Consider the following 26,541-nt stretch of genomic DNA (forward strand, 5'->3'; position numbering starts at 1 on the left):
GATCTTTTTTCAAGGATTTTACTTGGTCTTTGAAGAGAACATGTTGTACAACCAACACAGGATATTGGAACCACACTTACATGTTTAGTTCATCCGTTTTTATTATCTTTGTACATAAAATTGATGCATTGCACAGATGGCTGCTCATTCTTCAGCCACTACCGTGCTTGGTATGTATCATTAGTCTTGCTGTACGTGCTATAGTTAAACATAAAATGTCTATTGGGTATTCCTGTACTGTTTGGAAATATGAACTTTTTGAAAGAATTGTTAAGAGAGACCACTTTTGAAGATGATGATACAATGTCTCTATGGGTGAAATTAGAGGCATTGCATTTTTAAGCAATTCAATAATTTACCAATGTTAATTTTTGTGTAATTACAGTTAAACGTTGCTATATTTTATGTTTGTTAGATGAAAGTATTGACCAGTTACGCTCGGAATTAAATACAAGTCAAAATGTTGTTGCTCAACTACAGCAAGACAAAATAAAAATGGAAATGGAATTTGATTATAAACGCGCAAAAATTAAAGATTTGTACTATGCAAAAGAAAGTAAGTTGAAAATGTAAAGCCACACTGCAGTGTTGCATCAGTGTGTGAGTTTGCATCAAAACATATGTTTGCAGATTATTTTGTTTGATTTGTTGGTAAGTTTTGGTTTTTAAATAAGCATCTATATTTGAATCAAGTGTTGCACTGTAAACACAGATATAATACGTGAACAAAGCACAAAGCTACATGAGTCAGAAAGACAAATAAATACCTTGGAAAGCACTATTTCGAAGCTTCAAGAAGAAATTGATAATATAAAAATGATAGCTGCTGTGTCAGAAAATACAAAGGAGGTAGGTTTTGTTTGCAAATAGCTGTGTGTTGGGACTTAATGTCCTCTATTATTTCTATGTTGTGAACTTTATCGCCACTGTATGATTGTAAAGTCAATGTTGTAGACTGAAACAATGTGTACTGTGACCAGTTAACAGTTATAATTATTTACTTGCATGTGTGCTAGTGGTAGTATACTGCCATTGATGTATGCTGCAAAGTACTGATGCAAAGTTTGGAATATTCATAATATATATATATATATATGTTGTTAGGAAGCTGTAGAAGATTTGAACAAACATCATCATGAGGAAATTAAGTCTCTTCGATGTGTTTTGCAAGGTATACTTGTATTTTAAAGTAGTGTTATAGTATAAATATAAAGTTGATGGTGGTTGAACTGTATTAACCCGGTATAATAATCAGTATATTGTAAAATAAAAAAGCAAGATATAGGATGGCACTCTAGAGTTAACTTTTATTTTTAATTACTCTGCACAAGCTTACCCAAGCATATCCTTGCTTCATCAGGTGTACTAAGAGATGGCTAAGAGATACTAAAGAAATGATTCCGATATAACTAAATCAGTTCGATTTAATGTAAATCAACCTGGTTCGTTAAATATAGGCTTTGGAAAGCGTGTTCTGGCAAAATAAAATTTTGTTGCACACAGCTCCCCATACCATTCTTCATCCGCATCCGACTAACCGCATACACTGGTTGAATTCTTCAATCAGTTTAAATTTGACATATTTCTGAATGCGTTTAGTCCTATCTTTATACTGTTTTTATTAATGCTTATTCATTGCACTGTAGCAATATTAATGTGGTAATGGAAAAATTGCTTTGTGCCAAATAGGATCTGGGGATAGCTCCAGTCAAAATATGCCTGCGACAAACAAAGCTATTATTATGCAAAAATGTTTGTAACTTGGTTAACCTACTAGAAAGTGTTGACATTTGCTCATGGTTCTTTGTTCTGTGAATTCTCTTTGAATAAAATGTTGTTTTATAACTGAACGTACTAAGTTAGAATAAGTTCATTTTTGTCACTTGACCTATGTTCTATTTAGTTGTACAGTATTGGGGTATGTGCCTACTGGTTACTGCTTGGTGACATAACGAGGAACGCGGGTAATGTTTAAAGTAGTTGAAATGGGGTATCATATTTTTGTAAATGACAGGTTACCATTACCCCGTTTCCATGTTCAATTTTCAGGTCTAGTAGTAGGTCTTACTTTCCATATATGTAAGTGACACAACTTATGCTGAACTGCTACGACATTGGGCTTACAAAAATAGGTGAACCAACGATAAGGCCTAGTACTTGCGGCTAAGCTGTAAGGAAATTTCTGATCATTAGTCACCTGGATTGGATATCGTTAGTTTTCGTACGTTTAGCGGTGTACTTGACAGTGTGCTACTGCTGTGTTGTACTGTTAGGTATCCCACACACATAAACTGAATTGGAAGTTATGGACACCATAACAATTAGCTCACAAATCCTGGTGGGCTCTAAGGTCCCAGCAAAGTGGTTACTTATTTGGTAAGAGTAAGGAGTGTAATCTCCCAAATACAATGAAGCAAATGTATCACTATTCACTAGATATCAGTTCTTTTACATAGTAGTGACGTGACGTGACGACTGACGTACCGCAATACAGCATAACATCAGGTTATAACAGGTTATAACAGTATTTTTCTCTGACTTTTCATGCTTGGCTGACCCCAAAACTAGACATGGAAATGCAAGCCATGTTAGGCCTGCCTGGCCTAAGAGGCTTAGCCCTGCTGTGCATTGGCTAGGCCTCTTAACTGGGGAATTGAAACGGGGTTCATGTATGGTATTTTTGATCACACTTTGCTATGATACTGGTCATTTTCGTTGCTTGGAGAACATAAACTTTAAAATGCTGTGAAGAAGTTCCTCCCAAAAATTCAGTTTGATATTATTTCTTTAACTGCTAAGCGCTTTATTTACTGCTGTTACTTTTACATTTTTGCAGCAAATGGGTTCATGCAGTTGCTAAGAATTTTATAACATTTTTCACTGAGGACATATAACATGCTGGCTATATAATATCATTTGTATTGTATAAATTCTCGAAATTGATGCAGTTTTATTACTAGGGTCATTTTAAGAAAGTTTTTAGAAATTGTATTGTATATATATATGCTAGGTTTGTGGTTTATTTGTATTGTCTAAATGTCTTGTAAAAGTTATTACCTGCATAAAAGTTATTAGTCTGCAATTGTAGATCAGTTTCTTCATGGAATTTTTTGATCTTGCTTCAATTTAAGTGGACTATCATTGCATTGTTAGCAAAAATAATGAATGATAAAATGAGCTGTAAATATTAAAATTTTTAAGAATCAATGGAAGAACAGCGGCGTGACCTTGTGCTTCAGTTTGAACAAGAACGACGGCATTGGGAGAGTGAGATAAACAAACTTAAAAAAGAACTTGATGAAAATAATGATAAACTTCTTTTGCAACAAGAAGAAGCAAAGGCAAAGGAAGAAGAAGAATTGGAAGTCAGCATGCAGCAAGTAACTATGTTTTAGTATTTTGTTTGTTCCTGGAATGTCTTGATTACCAGTAGTTGTTTTGTTGGTTGTTCTGCTTATAGTTTTCAATCAAAATCTATATATTTGGTATTGGTTAGGAAATGCTGCTACTCGTGGCTTTTCGGATATTTCTTGTGTAGTAGAACTTGCGTTATCCATCATCGTTTAATTCATCGGTTTGCTTAATCTGTCACATGTATTTCTCAGTCCTGGCAGAATAGTGTACATTATAAGTTTTTTTAGTTTGTTTAATTTGACTTTGCCTAATTCGACAGTTTGATTATATTGGCACTGGTATTGCATCTGGTGATTTGTGAGAGGCCTTTAGGCCATGGTGAGCCGATTTTTATTATGAAATGTAGGCTCAAACGGAAGCTGAAACGCTCAGAGCTGTTGTGGTCCCTTTAGAAAAAGAAATCTCAAAACTTAAAGAGAAACTACAGCAAACTGAAGAACAATTGGCGGCATCCAGGAAAGATCTGGAACTAACCACACAGAATAAGCTTAAGATGGTAATATACCTTTAACTTGTGCTGTTTGTATATACAATGTAGAATTATGCAAATATAAATAATTCTACGTATTGGTTCTCTGGCAATGATGCAGTGTATTGCATGTGTGTAGTGTGAGACTAATTTTCGTTTTCATTTGCATGGATTGTTCTAAGTTTCCTACTGTCTAAAAACTTCAATATATGCAATATTTAATACTGTAAATGTATGTTTGTTTACAGTTAACTTATATATATATACACACAGGCGCCGGGTTTGAAGTTTTTGTGGGCGTGCAAGATTTGTGACATCAAAAAATATGGCGTCAAAATATGACGTCATAAACCTGCTTAAAATGGTAAAATAATATCGGCTGGAAAACCCCTAAGCGGATCTCACTCTAATGTAGATTTTACAGGCGACTCACGATTATTTGATCACTCGTAAATTTTTCAAACTTTTTAAAACACTTTCACAACAGATCAAACTGAAATCATGAAAACACACAATCACTTAAAAGTATTTATGTGTACTGCAGCCCTATCATTTCAAACATTCATCAATCTTTCAGCATTAAGTTGACAAGAATTCAACCTACGCTGAGTCGTTGATCGGAGGTAATTTTTGATACGACGAAGTGCACTAAGTGTACACTCTGCCCCACAAGTAGTGCATGACAATACGAAATACATGCGTAGCAAACAAGTTTAACTTGGAAATAAATTAGCTAAATTTCGGTGTTCTGCAAACAGTTTCAACATAGTGTTTGGAGTGGGACTGTTTAAATCATCGCTAGCCATAAATTGCTTAATTTCGCTGAGCAACTATTCCTCCTCGTCTTTGTAAAAGTCATCCCATGGAGATGGTTGTTTTCTCTGCAGTACAACTTAGAACTGATTCAAGCTGCAGTGCGATTCCTAAGTCTTTCATTCCGTATCTATTCGAAAACGTTTCACTACGTTTTAAAATAATATTTTTGTACTTGTTGACAAAGAACTCCTCAACGTACTGTTTTGATTTTAAAACATCATGGGTCAACTTCCGTCGTCGTTTTTGTACACCACCACGTCGATTTATGCTGGGTAATTCTAAATTCATTTCTTTTGCCCATCAGTTCCATTTGAATAATTAGCTATACTCTCTTGCACGATAAGATTGATTTGGTGCCTTATGCATTACACGAAAGTTGCTTTAGGTGCCATGGGTTTAATTCGTGTTTTTCCTTCGTTCAATTGACCTTTTATGTTTGCTGCTCCATTATAAGCTTGACCGCAGCATTTTTCTGAAGACAAACCAAGAGCCGGCAGACAGGTTTGAATGACTTTAGCAAAAGTTTCTGAATCACAATTTGGAGTTTCAAACAAACCCAAAAAACTCTCTTTAATATTCCAATTTCTATCAACGTAGCGAACACAAAGCGATAACTGCTATTTAGTGGCTATATCTGTTGTTTTATCTGCTATTATAGAGAAATAGCCATTTCCTGAATTCAAAATATCTTCTGTAATTTGACGCAAAATTTCGTGATAGGTGAGCTCTAGAATTTCGTTCTGAATGTCTGGCTTAGCCACTTAAATTTATTGTTTTTTGCCATCCAGCATTTTACATAACTCGCTTGCTTATCTAGTAAGTTCATCACTTGAAAGAAGTTGAATTTTCATCAGTATGATCACGCAGTGGGAAGCCTTGTTGTCCACACAGTAGCACCGCATTGAATATTGCTTAAAAGGCTTTACTGTTAAGCTTGGCTTGACTTTGATCATTTATCGAGGCTCTGAAGCACGTTTACACCACTCTCAATTGGTTGCGATTGGTTTTTGAAAATACGCTGAAGTGAAAATAATTTTGAATTGTTAAAAGAATCGAGGGTAACAAAACGAGTGCACTTCTTTTTTATAGAAGACGCACAATAGACCCTAATTTTTCATCGAGGAGCGAGAAAAGCCAGCTCTGGGTAAAAGTCCAACTTTATCCAAAAAATTTGGCGCATTGGATTTTTTCTTGGCTCTGACCGCAACATTTTTCATAAAATTTCAGTGCAGTGCTCAACTTCTTTTTCGGGGATAAATATTTTCCACCAGTTTAACCAAGTTTGAATAACTAAAATTGTGTAATTTGAAGTAGTTTAGTGGTAATGTGTAACTTCAGTTTTACATTGATGAGCTTCCACTAATTAATTAATTCTTTCTTCATACATGCTATAGGCTAATCAAGGTAATTTTCAATTTAAACTTTTGAAATTATTCATTTTTTGAAGTAGAAATCTTTCGCTTTTGTTACATTGCATGCTAACTTATTACATAGCCTACCTTATTCAATGTTCATTGTCGGCGTGTGATGTGTTTTATGCATGTACTGTACAATTCTATGTTGATTTGTTCTGCAACTTTTAACATATTTTGCTTCCCTGCATGCCAAACTAAACCAGGTTGGAGATGAAATGCATTATTTTCAAAATAGTAGCCAGGAAGATGAAAAAAGGGATGCTGTCGAGCATAAGGTAATTAGGATAGATTTTAAAATGTGAATACTAACTTCAGAGCGTAATTAAAAAGTCTACGTCAAACATAGATAGATTTTACAGCCTATCTAAATAACAAATTGATTTAAGTTGATGTACTAATAAACATTTTTCATCTATTATTATTGTGTGCATGTACAACAATATATATACAAGGTTGTACACAGAACTATTCGTACTTGTACATAAAAGGCTTATATCATAAATGTTATTTTTAGCACTATTTAATCACAGTCACTATGTGGGCTTTTAATGGCTATTTAGGGCATACTGGTGTGAATGGTTTTATACATCATTGTTAAGCTGTATATAGGCCTATAATCCTCCATATTTATCATATCATTTCATTAGTTTTATTTTATGTACTTGTAAGATGAGGTTGAAGTAATGTCAAAAAATAGATAGTCCTAGATAGTTGATCTATTATCCACTTGATTAAATTACTAAGTTTCTTAATCTGTCTAGTTTAATTGTTACGGCACAGCAGCATCTTGTTATATTTCTGACATATGTATATTTTGACATGTATTTGTTGACTATAATGTCCCATGACAATGTTTGATTTTACACCGAAGTAGTGTGGGGTTTTAATTTTTCGCTACATAACTTAGAATCAGAAGTCTCCTTGTTGTTAGGTATAATTATGACATCCTGTATATATATATATCTCTGCCATGACTGTCTGTTGCAGAAGTGCATTCGGATATTATTAAAAGAAACGTTACAAACTTTATTAACTACTATACAAGACTTGAATATATATTCCTCTATTCATGAGCATGACGTCAGCTCATCCTTACTATTGATGATATCATAACTGCATGATTTAGGGCAGGAAAATAGTGTATATTTGTTAGAGATTTTATTTATATTTAAAAAATCAGTACTATACCGACATTTGTTGTATGTTTGATAGCCCAAGGCAATTATTAAGTTGTATTGCTATAGGATAGCAGCTTTTATTTATTTTTTCTGGAATGTCCTTTGATAAGGTTTCACTAATTTTGTTCAGGCTGTTATGGATGGACCTGATTTATCACACTTCAAAACTATGTCACAATTTAATATAGAACAACATGTGAAAGAAATAGACAAAGAAAAAGATATTTTACAACGAGAAAATGATACACTTAAGGTTGAAATGCATGAAGGTATATAGAAAATGGTTATATTTTATAAAAAAATTGCTAATTTGAATGAATGTTATTGTTGCCTGTAAATTAGTATGGAATTAATTGGAGCACATACTGCTTCATTGCAAGATCTTTTTCTGTGTCACTGATTAAATGTTGTTTAACGGAAGTTAAAAGTTAGACTGCCACTATTTTACCAGAAAGCTAGTTTTCACAGTTTGTTATTAACCTAACTTAAATGTTATGTATAATATAGTAATCTAGACCTAACCTAAACCCACCTTTTAACCTAAATCTAACTCCAACAAAAACTTAAATAACTTTTAAAAATTTTTGGCATACCCATTCTCCTAACTTAACCGCATACAGTATCTTTAAAGACAGGCTGCTTGACCTACTGTACATACGCTGAAAATTTCAGCCTGAAACAGTCACTTTGTAATAATTTTTGCGTAGCCTGTGTGGGTAATTGGTATAAATCATAAACGCCGACATTCTTGTTTTGTAATGTTATCTTTTTTGTAGAAGCCTTAACATTTTTTGTGATGTTATTTCCAAAAAAGAAGCAAATTGTTACTGTGATTGTATCATCATGTGTTATCTTTGTTTCCTGTCAATATTTAAAAAAAATTGTCCGTGTTAGTTTGTCGTATGCTGGAGTATGAACAGACAGAGCATAACATTCTTAAAGAAACTTGGAGTGTTGCAAATGATCAGTTCTTGGACTCCCAACAACTTCTTATGAATGATTTGGAAATAGTGAAATCAGTGCTAAGTGAAAGCCAATGGATAGAAGTAAAATCACTTCAGTGCGATGGTGAAAATAAGGTATCAAAAGCCTGACATGGTAAACTTTATTGCTATTCTATCATTATATTACATTCAGTTGTTGCCATATTATTATGGTATGTACACAAATGTGGAACACCACGTATATGAGATAAAATTGTGCGTAAAGTTTAGACAATTTTTTACCTAGACATTGCATAATGTATAGGCTCTAGGCTGTATGGATTAGACTACTCAACGCTTGTTTAAAGTGTGTAGGCATGTAACATATACAAAATAGAATAATTTTTGGAATCCAATATACTTTATACTTTAGAATAGTTCGAAAATTTCTACTACACTCCTTTTTTGTGAATATCTGGTATGAGGAATTAGCAGACTATAATAGGTTCTTTAAAGAAATTCTCGCTATTTCTCCATTTTCTTGACTGGAGTGGTGAATTTGGCCATTTTTCATGAAATGTACACTAGGATTAGAGTAAATTTATATAAACTAAACTTTTAAGTATGAAATCTGCTTGATTCACACAAATTTTCACAATGGATTTTACCTTATTTTCACTTAGCCAGCTTGCTCCCTCGCCTGTTTAATTAAGTTTGAGAAACGTAAAAACACTCAAGTAAAATCTCTGTGAATGTCCATAGTACAAATTCATCATATTTTGATGACATACTTTGAGTAATTTTCCACCTTTAGCATTAAATAAAATTTGTATGGGTTCATGTAAAGTTACTATTTATGATTGAACATGACACTACATGCATCTACTTTCCAACAACGTAATTGTAAAAACATAATTTATTTCTTCCAAGTAAAAACGACCCTTTTTTAAATGACTTCTCTATACCCAATTTACCACCATTACTGGGGTAATTTGACTGTTTTACTGAGGCTGCTTTATTCTCCAAATTTAACAGGGAAATGTGTAAATTGGGTACACCTGCTGGTTTTAAAAAAAGAAAGCAAATGAATATGCCTTCACACAACAAATCAAAAATATCAACGAAACATGTTCAAAGTCGACAAAAAACTATATATACAAGCATTTTTTATTACAGAAACATGCATATGCCCATAGAAATATATGACATTGATGCCATTATCAGAGATGGGCATTCAAATTGAAAATAAGTTCTCTTCTTCTTCCTGGAGTGATTGAAGTAACCCTTCCAAATAACTCCTGCTGAGCAATAACTTCCATATCTTTATGAACAGGAAAGGTGAAGATGCTGCGATGTTAATGGATAAAGCGAAGAGAGTTCAATTTTAAGATGTTGTCAAAGATTTCTTCTACTTGGCTGACAAACTTCCTTTCACCATATTGCACAACCACCCAGTCTAATTTTTGAAACTCCCCACTCAAAACTAGTGTGATTCCCATCATTTTTCCTCGTCTTTAGAAGATTTTGTAAACAAACTTTCTGCTTCTGCATTTTGTGCTTCAAAGCTCTCATCTAAACCTGTACTATCATTCAAAACTAAGGAAATGTCATCTGAACTTGGGCTGCTAAAATATGACTTCTTTTTTATTTGCCTTTTTTCTGACCGCTTGCTTCTGTTCCTCCTGTTTTTGACAGTGTTTTTCCTTCTTCAGCCTTTTAATACTCTCTGGAGATGTTAAAACTTCTCCCACTTTTGCCTGGACTCTTTTTCTATTGTTTTCTTGGGCCTTCAATTTTTGTGGAGAAGACACTGGTGCTACCATTGCAGTAATGGCTTTATTTAGGTCTTTAAACAAACACTTGTTTGAAGAACTTGCCGTTAGCTCTGCAGTACAGTTTTTGGTGGTTGTCAACAGCACGCACCCTAACCTGTTTGCTGTGAAGAGGAACTGAACCAGATACTCTGAATCCTCCAACAGCCCATTGAGGATTTAGTTTCTTAAACAATTTTTCAGCAGACTTGGTATATGGTTGCTCTAGCCCAAGGTTTTATGTCTTTCCATGCTATCTTAGCCGGGGCAAACACACCAACATTAGAAGATTGGAGTGCATGGCTGGTATTAGGGGACAAACACAGCAAAATGATTTCCTTTTCCTGCATATTTCAGAACATCTATAAGTAATGTGACTTCCATGGCCATCAAGTATCAACAGACATGGTTTTTGGTGCGATTCGATGTAATAGTTGCCAATTCACCATCAAGGTTAAATCCTTTAAGTTTGCGTTTTAAACAGATTTAAACGTTTGTCTGGAGTAGTATCCATTGCATTCTATGAAATCATAAATAAAAATCTGCGAAAAGATGATATATAATATAAGTTAAAATATTTGTAGGCAATAAGTATAATCAGAAAAATAACGATTTTTCAAAAATAAGAACCGAAAAGTTTTTCGATTTTGTTTTTAAAGATTTGATTTTTTAAATTCACACTCCTAATCTTGTAATGTAATACTATCTATATTTACTGTATATAATATAGAAAAAAAGACAAACCTTGTTATATATATATACATTTTTAAAGAAATTATATTCTCCTTAAAATTCAATATTGCTCACTGATGACTTAAATTGGATGGATGAATTATTTATGCTAATTTAATATCTCTTCTTTTTCCTGCAGGTCATTTGCTTAAGTTTTTATTTGTGTAAACTCTAGATTTTCACATTATCCCCTTGCTGCTTGTGCATGAGGTTGTTTGCTTGTTTAGATTTGCTTGCATGTGTCTTGTAGTGGTTTTTGTGTTGCTATCAAAAGTGCTTAATTATTGCTGCCTAATGATATATATATCATGTATAAGTATTATTATTTCATCTTTGATTGCTATGTATAACAGATATTATTACCACACCAGAAACCAGTTTATTAGGCAACTATAACACTGAATGAAAAGTGTGAAATATAAATTTGTATTGAATTTTCTTACAGGAAAGGATGCTTGTCGAATCTGCCCAAATTCCTCGAACCGATGTTACAAACACAGAAGCCAGTGCGTTTCAGTATGTGATGTTAAAATAAATTAATGTACTGGCTTGTAAGATATTTCTTGAAGCTTATAGTTCTATTGGACACGTAGGCACTTGCTGCTTATATCTGAAAACATTTTGGGCAAAAATTTATAAAATAAACGGACCGAGTTCAAAATTTATTCATTGCAAGAGTTTAATGACATTAGTTTGTCGGTTTGTGCACCATGTTATTCTTAATTTACATCACAGTTTTTCCTGAACTTAAACTAATAAACTTTCTCTCGATTTGATTTTGTATTCAGTTACTTGTACTTAAACATGCCTCAAAAAGTTAATTATGACATTGTTTCAAGCCAGTTGGCATGGTTTTAGTACTGGTTTTGATACTGTTCGTTTTAAATTGAACTGTAGATCTCAACTTCAAGCATGCCACTGTAAATGATTACTCCAGGAAAATTGAAATAATGACATATATGCATTAAGTTGCATGGCATGTCACTACCAGACTATCCCTAAATGAATTAAGAAAAAAATTGGTTCTTGTACCACGTGAGGGGGGTATCTTTTTATGCAAGAATTCACATATTTCTCGCTTCAGGTTAGAACTAGATCAATCAAAATTAACCTCATTCTTCAAGCTTAAATTGTTTTTAACTATTAAAACTTATAAATGTAAAGTAGCGAACTTGTTGAGGAGCCCTGCCAGTGGCGAAGCTATGGGTAGAGTCTGGGGATAGATTCAGTTTTTGCGCTCCCATTTGTCAAGATAAACGAGAAGAGCGAACACCGAGGGTGTAAGCTATAGGGAAGTTTGTTTAATTACCACGCTTGGCCACCCCACCCAGAATTTTTTGGTTTTTGGCTTTAAAAACTGGCTGAATTAAATGTATTTTGAAATTATGGCATACAATTTTGAATGAATGAATGAATTTTGAAACAATTTTAAATGATTTTAAAACCTCATACTCATACCTCATAAAACATTTTGAAACCCACCTATGAAATTTATTTTCCTACAGTAGGTTAATTGTCAATATATAGGCAATAGGCATACAAAGAAAACTTTTGCAGAGAGGACTTAACGAGATTTAGTTCCATAATGCATTTAACGATAGTTGCAGGACTTATTGCTTGTAAAATGCCAACAAAACCGAGGTGTTTTAACCCGAAAATCACTTCAAAGGAAAAAAGTGAAAATGCCATGGTGCCAAAAATTAGGTTTATGAAGAGAACATTGCCAAGTGCTCCCTTAATATGATAGTACAAGCAGCATTACCTAGTTTGACTGTCTGTATCTGACAGTATTTTCCGATCAACTGCAACAGATGTAAGCCACAATAACAACATGAATCATAATTAACTGCAATTTTATATCTTACTTTTACAATGTTGTATTGTGGACACCTGAAAACTGCTACTACACTAAAAATTAGAGAATCATATTTCACTGCTACCAGCACATTTCACATTTCATAAGTATTATGAAAAATTCTGGCCTCAATTGGTGCCACAATACGGCTGCATTCAGGGTTGTCTCGTTTTACACCTTTGGATATCTACCCTACCCACCCTCAGCTACGTTTCTGAGCATCACTCTCTCTGTCTCTTTGGAGTATGTGTTTGTGATTGGGTAGAACTATTGGTTTTCAGTTTTTGAAAGAATTCTTCAGTTTCAGTCGTTTTTGTTATTCCATCACTATTGAAGTGTTACATAATGTTATTTCAACCTTAGTACTTTTTCAACAAACAAACAAATAAATAAATTATTGTGTCCCAAGCATCATTAATAACCTATAATTATCATGTTTTACTGCAAACTTTGTGTTTTTACTAATGCCAGTAAATGTTATGTACTTTCTGCATTGTTTGTTAAAACAGTCCGAAACAATGACTATTTATTTTTAGAGAAACGTTGAAAGATGATGTAGACTCCGAGTCGTTTTCGTCCTTTCAAGGCCATGTAATGCCGGGAGAGATTCCCATGTCCGCTACCACTCTTCCTACTGAATACCAGGATACTATTTCATTAAATTCTGTTTCTTCTATGCCTAGTTCAGTCAGTTTGATTCCTTCCGAAGATCACAAATCTGCATTGGGTTGGTATTTTGAAACTTTTTGTGCATACTAGTATCTTTTTTGTTGATCTGCTGTATAGTTGAATATGTTTTATGGTTTGTCTAACTACAATAGTCGGTTGTTTATGCTTAGCTTTGAAATACTTTTTAATTGTGTATCGTGCTACTGTTCTATATTGGAATTGAATGATGAGTATGTGGTTCGTAGTTGCAAAAAGGTATATTCTACTGCCAACACTCGCTATATTATAGCCTTCATAACTATCCATTGCTTTTTAGGTTTGTCTTCAGTATCATCAGCACCGCAACTAAATCTTCTAGGTATAGAAGAAAACTCCAAAGCTGTTCATGAAATAAACTCCAAATTTGAACCAAATGCTTGGGATGAAGTAAGTATTTTTCTGTTGTAGAGAATTCTGATTGATTTGCAATCACCACCAAATCTGACTGTCACCGTAGTCACTGGCTTGAATGCTTTATAAATGTTTCATGTTTATATATATATACAGTATACTTCTTTTCCAGTGTAAGATAACATCTTGAGTTAGCGCAGTGAGTACAAATGTTGTCTCGTATATTGCTAAGGTGTTAATATTCAGGTACCGCCAAGTAATTTGGAATCATTTGAGCCAACACATGGTGAAGCACATGCAGCTAAGAGAGAATCTTCTTCAGAACAAGAGGTAAATTTTTCTCCTTTTACATACAGAAGCTGTGTAGTAAAAACTACAGCTTGTTGAGTGTTGATGTCTGATTTAAACTAGGAGGCTGTATATTTTTGTCGAAGTACTACAAAGCATTGGACAGACTCTAAATGCTTGTCAGGCCTGGCCTGGTTGAATGATCACTGGCAACTACCAATGCACTCTTAGTTCCCTTAAAAGGGGTAATACTTCATCCTTTATAAACGAGAAATCTAGTCACTGAAATTGGAATATTATACAATAATATATCTGTTTATTGTGATAGTATTAAATTGTTTAATGTCCAAATTTGTTGCAAAATTTCTCTCTCTTCAAAACTCGCTGTATCCTATCAGGAGTCATGGGGTGGCAGCTCCTTAGACTGTTCTTGTGCATTTGCCACGTTTTCCAGCTCGTCTAAATGGATAGCCAGTCATGACCAGGCCTAATCAGTGATATAATATTAGAATCCTTTGCAAAAGTTCACCTCTGAAAAATCACCAACCTCACAAGTTTTTGCAACATGCTTCGCTTCGCGTTTTTTGTTATTTCTGTCGATTTTTTAATGCTCGAAAATGAGGTAAGTTTCTATCATTCTTGTTAGCTTGTTTTGCCGTAAATTTTCTTGTCGTTCCGGAGGCATTTTGGTGACAATCCCTTTCCAATTGATTTGAACCAGTAATGCTCAATAGTTAGAGATTTACAAGTTTCTTTAAAATAATAACATAATGAACCCTTTTTAACATACCATTGAACTAGACATGACCAAGTACATGTTGAAGATCTGGTTCAGAAGAGGCCAGAAGTGCCAGGTTATCTGTAGTCAAACAATAGATACCTTGCTTTTTCCAACCATGATAAACTATTTGCCAATGCTGGATCTACCTGTTTAATTACCTATGAAAAGGAATAGTGAGTGCACACACCTTGGTTGAATTCAGCATTCACCATCATCGTTTTTGATAAAAAACTGTTCAAATAGACACAAACTTGAACTCGGCACAAATTGTAGAGCATATCATTGGCTACCAGCAAACTGCCATCAATAAAGTACTTCTGTCTCCTGCAGTATTCTCTAGTTGAGAGCTTATCTTGAGAGATTTGATCATTTGCTTTTTCAAATGAGGTTGTTGAAACAGGAGTAGACATTCGTTGCAAATCCCCTAGACATGTGGAACATACTAGACGCTGGCCAAGATGCGGCTCACACAATGGTTTTATGTGGCCGGCATAATCTTCAGTATTCTGAGGAAGGACCAGTGTAAAGTCCGAAACATGTTAGTGGTTAATCAAATATGAAAATTTCTGCACTTGTTATCATTTTTGCAACAATTTGGTACATTACTGTACAACTTTGGTTATAATGTCACTATACGTTAGTATTATTATAACATTTGTTACAAACCAATTTAAAGATATGAAATGTCAACCATCATATTTATTGTTCATATCGTTCAGATATTCTAAAATCCATCCAGCTGTAGTATTTTTCCTTTTCACAACCTTTCAAATTGATCCTTTGCATAAAACAGTTGCCTTAACCCTAGACTTTGCTTGAGAGCAAAAGTTTGGTCTATTGTGGTTTGAACGGTATGAAAGCCACACTGTTTGTCCTTGGGCATTGTTTTTTACAGCCCTTGGTTTCAAGAAACAACTTACCTTAACAGTTAAACTAAGCAGAGAGATGTGCTGGTAATTAAAACTATATCTTTGGTATAGGGATGATTACATTTTCCAGTCATTTAATGTTTTTGTTGAACAAAGTCCAACCTCTTCAGGGAAATTTTCAAAGCTCTAGAGAACCCTCTCACAATTTTTCTGTAACATAAAACTTGTTTTCGTTTGCTAATAACAAGGATGTTATGTAAAACTGATAAGTACGGTTTTATGCTACTCAACTGTCACATAGCCCACAATTGAGGATTCATAGACCACCATCTGCTGAAAGACAAACAATGAAATATTTTTCCTATTTCCAGTGCGTGAAACTTCGAGAAAAAGTCTCGGAACTTCAAAAGCTTCTTGAAAAAGAAAATTCACTTCGTAGAAAAACTGAAGAGTTAGTTATGCAAACATCAGATGATGCAAAAGATCAAATTTCAGATCTCTCTCTTAAATTAACAAAGTTGGAAAAGATAATAGAGGAGGACAAATCTTGGCGGAAAAGCAAAGAAACTGAGGATGATAAAAGATTGGTCAGTAAATATGTAAAGTACATTCTATCAACCCAATTTATGAAAAATTCTGTCAGCAGTTAATGTATGCAGTATAGTTAATGTATACAGTTAATGTATGCGCATACAAATCATTTTAAATGTTTAATTATTTGTTTTAGCCTGTAACTGGATGTTTTAACATCATGGTTTTAATAGAAATCTTTATTTAACTTGCTCTTTATTGCAGTCTCAACTTTTAAAAGATAAAGACAAAATCTATGAAGATTATCTGAGCTTGAAAAAGGAACAGGAATTATTTCGTAATTCATACAGAAAACACCGTACTGAACTTAAAAGAGACGATGTACTTCCGACAAGTGCTGAAGTTAGCATTTGTTTTTACTCTTGTTATTTAGGCTATTGAATTTATTCTAAGTTTGATATTACAATATACAGTTCAATAGATAACTTCAATGTACAACATAGGCGTTGTTGCTTATAGCACAGGCAGTGCGTGTACTGTCTGGAATTCTGAATAAATCACGCATTGGTACGACCTCATAATCTTTATCTTCAGACTGTCAGAAAATATTCAGAATCACAATGCCTGTTTTTTTTAGCAATGACGCCTATTATATAGCACGGGTCGGCAACCTTCAGCATCGAAAGAGCCATTTGGTCTCGTTTCCGCCAAACTAAAATCTACTGTGAACCATAACACCTAACTGACTACTTACAACAAAAAACCTAATGCTACATATATATTTCGAACTAATGCTTTAAAATTACACGTAAAAACTTCAGTAGTTACCCTCACAAAATTCTCACTACAAAGATGACAATCTGCATAGTCACCCAACAAAGACCAATATCCAAGACATGCGACCTCGAACAAAAACAGACTTAGGATCACGTTAGTGCAAGCATTCATGCATATTATGCCCACGAAAATCACTGTAGTATTTATATAAGATTTTCCACGTCCGAATAAAACATTCTGAATAATAATAATCAGACAAACGCATTAAGTTATTACATTGTGACACTAATAAACACCATTATTTATTCACATTAAATTTTCCTAAATGAGCTTGTTGGCTCTGAGTCGTGGGAGCCAGAGCACAGAGATGAAAGAGCCAGATGCGGCTGCAAAGCCGCGGGTTGCCGACCTATGATCTATGGTACACATATCCAAAAATTGAGCATAAAAAGCACAACATTTTTCACAAGATTTTTCATTATGTATTCTTGAAACTAAAATTGTGTTTTTTTTAATTTTGGAAACAGCCATGTTGGTAAATCAGGAAAATAGAGAGACTTTCGCTCAAGGGCCGTATTGCTTTTATTGCCCTATCCTTTGATCGCATGAGCAGGAATATTGTGGCTGTGCCCTCAAAATGGGTTCATAAATCAAAAAAATAATTTGCCACTTAGTTTGATTGACAATGTGTTCCATTATAAATTGTTTACAGCTGTTAGTCATTTTATGAAAAGTTAGACGTTTTTAGGGAATTCATATAATTATGCCAACAAAATGACATGTCAATGTAACAATTGTATTTTTTATCCAAAGGGTCTTAAACAACACTTGTTCAAGTATCGTGAAGCTTTATTGTATGCAGAAGTACAAAAAAAGCAGTCTGAGTCAAAACTTCAAAGTCGTCTAAATTTTCTCCAGGATCGTTTAAAAGCTGAACAGGTACAACTGTAGCTTAACAGTAAAGTATTTAAATAAATTTTCAAACTTGTAAAGAAACGTAGCTAATGCATTTAACTAACTTGGTAATGTATATATTGTTAGGTTGCAAGGGAGCAACTCGAAATTACTCTCACCTCTGAACTGGAAGACGCTCGCAGAGAAATTACATCTTTGCATGATGTGAAGAGCCAATTAGAAAAAGAAATCTCTAATAGCAAGCAGTTGCAGGTGGTTGTTAAGCTCTTGATAACTGGTAATTTCCTTCGCCAAGAAGGTTATGTTTTTATTACCTATTCTTTGTCTGATGACAACATTGAGCAAAATCAACTTTCAGAATAGCCTAGCTACGATACAAAAAAAAATTGACTAAGTTTAGGGGTTTACAAATCCCGTGGGGTCGCGATACTGATTTAAAAGCAATCCCGGCCATACCTGCTTTCCTCTTCTTTGCGAGTGAAACAGAGAAAACCTACACTGCTAGGGAAAAGGGAGAAAAAACACAGACAGACCTGTGAGAAAGTCACAAGTGTTGCATGAACTTTTTTGTCTCTTTTGTGATAACTTAAACCTGGTTTGGTACAACAGCAACAATAAAACTGTTTTTAACATAAAAATATTAAATGATTATGTTTGTTTGGTTTTATGTGAACTACTGCGAAAAGTGAAACAATTTTACCTTTATCTGTATTTTTCCTATTCTTGAAATGACCGTTTAATGTCTGTTTAGTTTTACGCCAACTGTTGCAATAAGTAAAATTATGTAAGATTTAACAGCGTTTTATTGATATTCATTAAACTTATCTCAACAAACAAGTATTAACCCAACAAAATGCATTACCATGCAAAAAATTATGCACCGCCCCTGAAGTTTAGTCGCACTGAATAACAACTAATTGTTGAATGTGGTTATAAAGAAGTGAAAAAATTGTATTTTGCCAAAGTTCGATCAAACAAGGATGGAAATGAAAATGTTTGGAAAGCAATTTATTAGATTTATAGATAAACTGGAATCGCATTACGTTTTCTAATTCTTGAGTTACAAGTATTTGCTGCAAAGTAAGCGTTGAAATAGTTTTAAGCTGTGACGCAATGCTGCATTTTGCACTTTATTTATAATGAACATAATTTTTTTGCTTAGATTCAGCTTGGCAATGAGCAAAGTTCCTTGGAATCAATTAGATCCAAATCAAAGGAGATAATAAAAGGATTAAAGGAAAAGTTAAAAAGTGAAAGCTCTGTCAAGGTATAATTACAGATTACTAAATAAGTGTAACTAAATATTTCCTAAAACTTATAAAAATGTTTTAATTTGCCTTTTGTCCTTGTTTTTGGACATAAAAATTAACTCTAGTGTAGAACAAAACTTTTTCCAGCATTTTTGGCAATCAATTGTTCTTCGTAAGTACTGCATAATAGATATGCAATAATATATATAAGTTGCGCAGGGTCGAAATTGATTTAATATACAAAACTGTTGTAATTAATACAACTACAGCTGGGATATTCATAATATTATTATTACTGCATAATAATAATGTATTACGTAAGCATTTTTTAACATTTCATGTGGTAATCATAATTCTTTCAAAATTTTTTTGAAGCATGATAAACATGTGCTATTAGTATTATCAGTAAAGTCAATCAGTCTTTCCATACCATCTCACACATGGTTGCAATTTTGGAGTAATCAAAACCTAGTAATAAGTATCCTAAACCTTAACAGTATTGTTAGGGTATTTTTGAGTTTTATTTAGTATTATTTCCAATACTAAACCAAAATCTCAGAATTTTCATGAAATATTGAAATTATTCACATATTATTTTGTCTTTTGGAATAATATGTCTTGTGTAGTGAGATTTTCTCTATGTAGGTATATCTACGCGATTCTCTCAAACTCTACCTCATCAGCAGTAAAACCATGGTTTTGATTTTTGTCAGGCATTCTGCTTAACTTTATACTGTTTCAAATTTGCAAACACAGTTTATAGAACTGTCTCAGCACCGACTTAATCAACGAATTAATCCTGGATACTATGAACAATTGAACATGTTATGTTGAAATGCTTTTCGAAATATCGTTTTACAATCTTCCCTTAGAGAGCAATCGTCACTGAAATTTTTTCAGTTGTTGATCACAAGTTTGAAACAGGATGTGTTCTGTTAATGTTGATATACCATCAAATATATATGTAATGAAGTTTTTAATAACACAGTCATGCTAAAAAGTTACACAGATACCATATCAATGAAATTGTAACTTTCTTGGTAAGCTATGCATGATACTGTACATCCATACATGACACAATGTTCTTACTAATGGAATCTTTTTATATAAAGTTACGCAAATAATATGCTGCTTCAACAATGGTGCGAGTATAATATCTTCATTTTGTGTTTTCTCTCATCAACTGATCTAAACTCAGGAATTGGAGACTCGTTTACAACTGCTGCAGCACATGTTGGCAAGTCTAGCACAAACCAATGTACATTGCCGAAAAACATATTACAACAAACAGGGATTTTCCGCAAACCAAGGGGTAGAAGTCAGGTAATCGCAGTGAAGTACCAAGCCTATAAGTAGCATAAGATGATCCATTGTATAAAGCTTGAAAGCGTCAACGATATTAGTTTAAATTATTGTTGAAAATTCTACAACATCGTGTTTATCTTACTGTACACAATCGCTATCCTGTGCGAGGTTTAGACAGCCGAGCGTTTTATGAAGCATTCTACATTCTGGTGTACTGTGCATTGATCTGTCCCTTGACAAAATGATACAATAAAAATGTTCAGGTATTTATAATGGAAACAATTATGTCATGTAAATCATCTTTCATAATCATGTTCAGGTAATACAACCCTAAAGCAAATAAATATTTGAAAAACGAAAGAACTTGAACACTGAATGAAAGAGCCTTAAAGAAATTGCAGCAATGTAAGCACAGTGAAATCGCAAACAACAAAAGCGTGTAAAGATCTAAGCAGAACTACATGCGATATGCAATAAAATACATAAAACAACTAAATAAAACAACAAAATTAATGACAAGAAACATGGTATATGTGATACACACAGCAAAATTCCCTTACATGTGCATGTATCACTCAGTAAAAATTAAATATGTGAAGGAGTAAAACACAAAGAATCTGGTTTAAATTCTTTGAAGTTAGTGCTTGAGACACCAGCAAACTACTTTATACTACAGTACATAACATATTTTTGACAACTTTGATATGGTTGACACTGACTTGCAATATCTAGCTGTTACAATAGTTAAAACCAGGAATATTCATGCTTTTTCTTTGTTTGTATAAATGAAAGAAAGAAATCAGCATGGTATTAACTTATATAGAGTTAAAATTTCTCACAATTGTTCCACTGTCTTTATGATCATTCATACAACTGAAAACATTTTGCTGTTAATTTCATACTTCATGCAAAATAACGAAGATGGGCCTGCATCCACTTGCAAGATTTTGGATTTGTGAGAGTAACAAAAGTGGTCGATATTTGTGCGTATCAACCATTTTGTCATTTAGATTCTTGTTTGATTTTTTTTTCAATTCTAGCCATGGTAGAGATAGATCAATACAGAGTAAACTTAAATAGATTTGCTGAATGGTGAACTTTTATGACATTTAATTAAAATAGAACTACTTGGTGAGTAATTGTGTTATGCTGCAGCCCAAATAAGGCAAGATCAATTAGTATTTCAGACACAAATACATTGAAATTTATTCTTGTTGAGATGCTTTATATTAATGTTTGTATAAATTTAAAAAAATTTCCTTGTCACATACTGGGTGTGGAATATAGTTATGGATGCAGGTAAACCATATATTGCATAAGATAGTGCATTTTCATGCAGATTTAATCATATAGGTTTCATTTGATTCAGTGTAAGCATGTCAGTGTACATTACAAGCTATAACCAACTGATCGATTCTTAATTGCAATCATGTTTGCTTTTATTATTATCATGATTATTATTAATTAGCCATAATTTTGTTATGCACAAAAATGGTTTTGCACAGTTGTGTAAGCTTTGACATTATTTGTATTCTATATTGTAATTTATTTCCAATATAGTATTTAGCTTTGGTCTAAGGTGCTCCAACTTAATAAACTGTAGAAAGTGTGCCACTTCGTTGACCACAAAAATTCAGTGACTTGGGTTTTGTATTTTTTTAATTATTAATTTTGCAAGTACAAAAACACAAGAACCTTAACTTATTGTGATGTAGCATCAGGATCAAAAATTAAACCACATACAATCATAGATGATAATATCATGTAACATTTAGATGTAAATAAAGTAGATTTTGCATCATTTACATTTTATGCGCTTGTCCCTAACATTGTCCACTTTAATTTTCACCATGTTTTTAATTTTCTGCCTAAATGCATGCTTTTATCTTGCGTTAAGTTGCAAACATATGTTGGCTATCAATAGGAAGAATTAGAGAATAAACTGGCTGCGACAAAGAATCAGCTCCGTTCGCTTCAGGATGCCCTGGAAACTAGTGAGCATGTGCAACAAGATTTTGTTAGACTTTCTCAGTCACTGCAGGTAGATATGCTGTAATTTTGATTGGTGATGCTGCAAGCATGTTTACTGTGAAAAATTTGCTTCTTTTTTGTCTGTGTCTTGTGCGTTTCTGTCGCTGTTTTGAAAAAGTGTTGAACATCTCTTTTTGCATATTATTTTTATCACAATATAATCTCAGTAATCAGGTGTTCATTTAATTAATGTTTCGTAAACAAAGCACACTGACATTAGTCAAGACCCCATTCCCTAGGAATGATAATTGGATGTATTGTGAAACTACAATCACTATACGACCATTCAAGGCATGAGAAATTTCAAGATGTTGGAATAACGAAACCACTAGTACTGGCTACAAGCAACTATATCTGTTCAGTGCTTGTAGTGCACTAATTACTATGAATTCTTAACCATTTTTCTCTCTTCCACCAATACCTCTTGTATAGTCATTTTTCTGTTTATAGCAAACTACTTCTTCTAGACATTTTAGTACATAACTGCACAATGGACAATCTTTTGATTTTAGTTCTCTGCTTAGTAACAACAAGTTTTTAGCGAAGGAATGCTTTTCTGCTGTTTCTGATATTGTTTGTGTATTTTGTGGTTGAAATTACTACTAGAGTAGATCATCCATCTCTTAACCGTCTAACATAGTCCATCTACTAAGATATAGCAGAGAGTAGAATAAATCTCAAGTTGTAAACAAACCAGGATACGAAGTCAGGGATAAATTTGCGCAAAAATATTTATGGAAAATTTTAATGAGCACATTTTATTAACAACCCAAACTTATGCTGTTACTATCTTAATCATGACATTGGCTTCAGGGCATGTAGGCTGCTTGTTAATCTGTGAGTTACCATAAATTCGAATTATTCTATAATGCATACACTATTCGTGTGATGACCTTGTGATTTTAAGTAAGCTTGCATTTTTCATAATTGCATAAGTTTTTGTGTATGAATAACTGAATATTAATAATATTTATTAAGTAGAACTTAATTTACTTTTTTTGATTTTTATATTAATAGGTAAAGTAAATTTATTGCTTATAGATGCGATTAGAAGAAATACGTCAGAAAGAAGAAAGTGAAAAACCAAGTGTCCTGAAAACTACCAGCACCCTTGATTCGAACGGAGCCCTTCATTCAGGTTCTCCATCAAATCACAACCCAGGATGATAATTAATCATCTTATTAAAACTACCAATTTCACCTCAAGAGCTTGTTTTGGAGGGAGTAAACTAATTTGTCGTTGGGCGTAGTTTGATCTGCTTACTGGATTATCATTTCTTCAAGCATTACTAGAAAATAGCTTGAGTTCTTTTGCTTTTGCAATGCAAAATAGTACAAAGTTGCACACAAAGGTACGATGGGATATGCTTCCAGCCAACGGGCATAACTTGTAGATACTTGGTTAACATCTTGTCTGCAACTACCATCATTTCAATATTACAGAACTGTACCGTTTCCTTTCAGTTTTGTTCACATACGTTTACTGTCTATAATTTGGGTTTTGGTAGTATTACATTGTTGCTAGTTGTTTACTCGACGCATGGAGTACAGAGCGTGCGGTTTTTATATAGCTTACCACATGTAAGGCTTGAAGATATACACAAAAAATTATCAGATACCTGCAAGCTGCAATCAGGTACTCCATTGGCAGTTTCAAATAATAAACCATAATCGTCCAATAACCAGCAGCAAGACTAATTGCGTTTAATACTTACCACCGATTACGCTTAGAGCACTGCATCTTTCTTTAGATGTGCAACTTTATTGCGACAGTGTCCATTTGCAAACGCTTGATTTTTTTCACTGTGATGCTTGCGCTATTACAAAGTGTTTCTTGGTGGTGATGCAAAATGATATATATTTGAATCTATAATCCAATGTTTTGTGGATAGTATTTTCCGTCATGCTATTTATGTCCGGTGCTCAATGCTCGCTGTTAAAATATATACTAAAATGTGTGCTCTCTCTGATCCACTACATTTGAATTCAAAGCATCAATGATACTAAACTGTCTAAACATAAAAACTGGATGCATGAATTGTTAGCTAGTAATCATTTTAAAATATTGATTTAGTGGCGATGTGACTTTTACTTGCTGAAAAAAGAATGTGCAGTGCTTCTATTTGAGGATATGATGTCATTGTGGACTGTGGAGATTGCCTAAACATGTTCATGCGTGGTGTCTCAAGTTTATATGGACGTATATTGGTTACACTTGCTATTTTATTGCTATAGATCAACATATTCTTACTGCTTGGCAGTACATGGTGTTTAAGACTAGGCTTTGCCGAAACTCACTTTGAGCTAAAGTTTTCGCCCTAAAAACAAATATAAGTATTAGTACCAAACAGGACATTGTCCTCGACCAATACCTACCGAGCCTAGTTCGATACAATTTTGTGAACACCGCTCTCCCAGGCTACTTAATTTTTTGTTCTGATGCATGAGAATCATAAAAGATACGGAAATCTGTTACAGAGAGTGGCGTAGCCAGAAAAAAAGAATGGGTGGGTGGGGCCAAACAGTTCATGAATTCAACGGAACTACAAAGTGTTCGTTTTAAGACACCGCCAGTTGATGTAGAAGCCTATAGACACAAAAGTTGGGGGTCATGGCCCCTTTCGCCCCCCCCCCTGGCTACGCCTATGGTTACAGACTATGTCCTTTTGAACAATGTGTGCCGTGTGCAACTATAAATCCACGTGAGTTAGTTACTGTGGGGTTACACACACGAGTTGCGTTTGTTAGATACTGCAGCTATACAGTACTTATTTACCGTGACGTCGCTAAAAGCAAAACAACTGCAGGCAGATACATGATTTTATTGGCTAACTAGTTTCTAACATTGTTGCGTTCTTCATCATACCAAATGCTTAAATAAATGCATGATATTAAATTGTTACAGTGTATGAAGGGCTTCGTTCGGAAGTCTTGCAAATGAAAAGTCCACGGTGCAGACTGACAATAATATACTGTAGTTATTCGAGGTTACAATAGATAAGGTAAAGCAATATAACGATGTGCCAGACACAGGTGCAAAGTAAACTATACCAGACGTATGCCATTACGAGGTAATGCAGATGATACAAGGCGGAGTACAGGATAAAAATAAAAGAAGAAACAGCTGTAATTTTCCAGGTAATGGTTAATTAATTAGTCAGATCTATTGTTAAGGAGGCGTCAAATACCATAAAATCTTTGTTTGTTTTATTATACAGTGAATTTACTAAAAGACCGATTACTCGAAAAATCCTACATGGGGCTCTCTGAAATTTTGCATGTAAATTTAGTACGCTTTGGACTACCATTCCATAAAATGCCATCAAAAAACATGAAATCGTGTGTCTTTCTGTGTCTTGTTAACTTATGAAATGTAGTAAATTGTTTATCGCAAACATTACATTGATACGTAACAGAAGACATTTCCCTATAGGTAACCTATAATATTCATATAAGTTTTTTATATAACACTGGGGAACAATTTTGAAAAAAAAATTTGTTGACTTTGATTTTGCACTTGATTTAGGCTAATTCCGGTGTGCTGAATTCAAAAATGCCGCCAGTTTTCTTCTATCACGCAAGTTTTTGCTCTACAGCATACATCCAAAATATGCAACTTTTCACGACTTTAGCCGTATTGCTTTTCCGTACGTAATAGGAATGCACAGGCTAAACATATAGTAAGTTATATACAAGAAGGGTCAACTGAATTATTAAGCAAAAAAGGCACAGGCATCGATTTAGGTCGATGTTTTTTCCCCCATTTTTGGTTGGAGGATGCAATCATCCAACGAAATTAGATAAGAATGGTAAAATTGGAGTTAGTTGCTTTCCACTTTCAACCATGTATGTACTCGTACTTTCCAGGAAAACAGACAAGCAATAAAATAATATCTGTTCCTATCCCTGCAGAGTGATGAGTGGTGGTTCTAGGTTCATAACATTTCACACTATTGTGCAATTTTGCATCAGTAACTGTCAAATGCCTTGAAAAGATGACGACTCTGCTACACCACACGTTTAAAAAGCTTGTCAACTGCGCTCAAAACACGTTTTGCCTCGCTTTGAAGTTGTAGTTTCATAAAAGCGTGGAATGTTTACTTGGAAAAGGAGCGAAGGTAT

At 33.8% G+C, this 26,541-nt stretch overlaps 1 protein-coding gene across 3 annotated transcripts; it reads left to right on the plus strand.

The window, feature by feature from the left end:
- LOC143462304 (rab GTPase-binding effector protein 1-like) lies at positions 1 to 24,769 on the plus strand. 3 transcript variants are annotated; one of them, XM_076960411.1, is made up of 20 exons: positions 1 to 170; positions 416 to 556; positions 713 to 849; positions 1,105 to 1,171; positions 3,202 to 3,380; positions 3,761 to 3,910; positions 6,318 to 6,389; positions 7,423 to 7,561; positions 8,187 to 8,371; positions 11,204 to 11,274; positions 13,150 to 13,340; positions 13,599 to 13,708; positions 13,919 to 14,002; positions 15,982 to 16,197; positions 16,406 to 16,543; positions 17,732 to 17,857; positions 17,960 to 18,085; positions 18,996 to 19,100; positions 22,313 to 22,429; positions 23,461 to 24,769. In XM_076960411.1, exons 1-20 carry the CDS (start codon positions 137 to 139, stop codon positions 23,584 to 23,586), a joined length of 2,514 nt encoding a protein of 837 aa, XP_076816526.1. In that variant the 5' UTR covers positions 1 to 136; the 3' UTR covers positions 23,587 to 24,769. The 3 variants fall into 3 exon arrangements, with proteins under 3 accessions (XP_076816526.1, XP_076816527.1, XP_076816529.1); XM_076960412.1 differs by lacking the exon at positions 22,313 to 22,429; XM_076960414.1 differs by lacking the exons at positions 6,318 to 6,389; positions 7,423 to 7,561; positions 8,187 to 8,371.
- Positions 24,770 to 26,541: the final 1,772 nt, after the last annotated feature.

This window comes from Clavelina lepadiformis, chromosome 6 (assembly GCF_947623445.1).
Source record: "Clavelina lepadiformis chromosome 6, kaClaLepa1.1, whole genome shotgun sequence".
Taxonomy (NCBI): Eukaryota; Metazoa; Chordata; class Ascidiacea; order Aplousobranchia; family Clavelinidae; genus Clavelina; species Clavelina lepadiformis.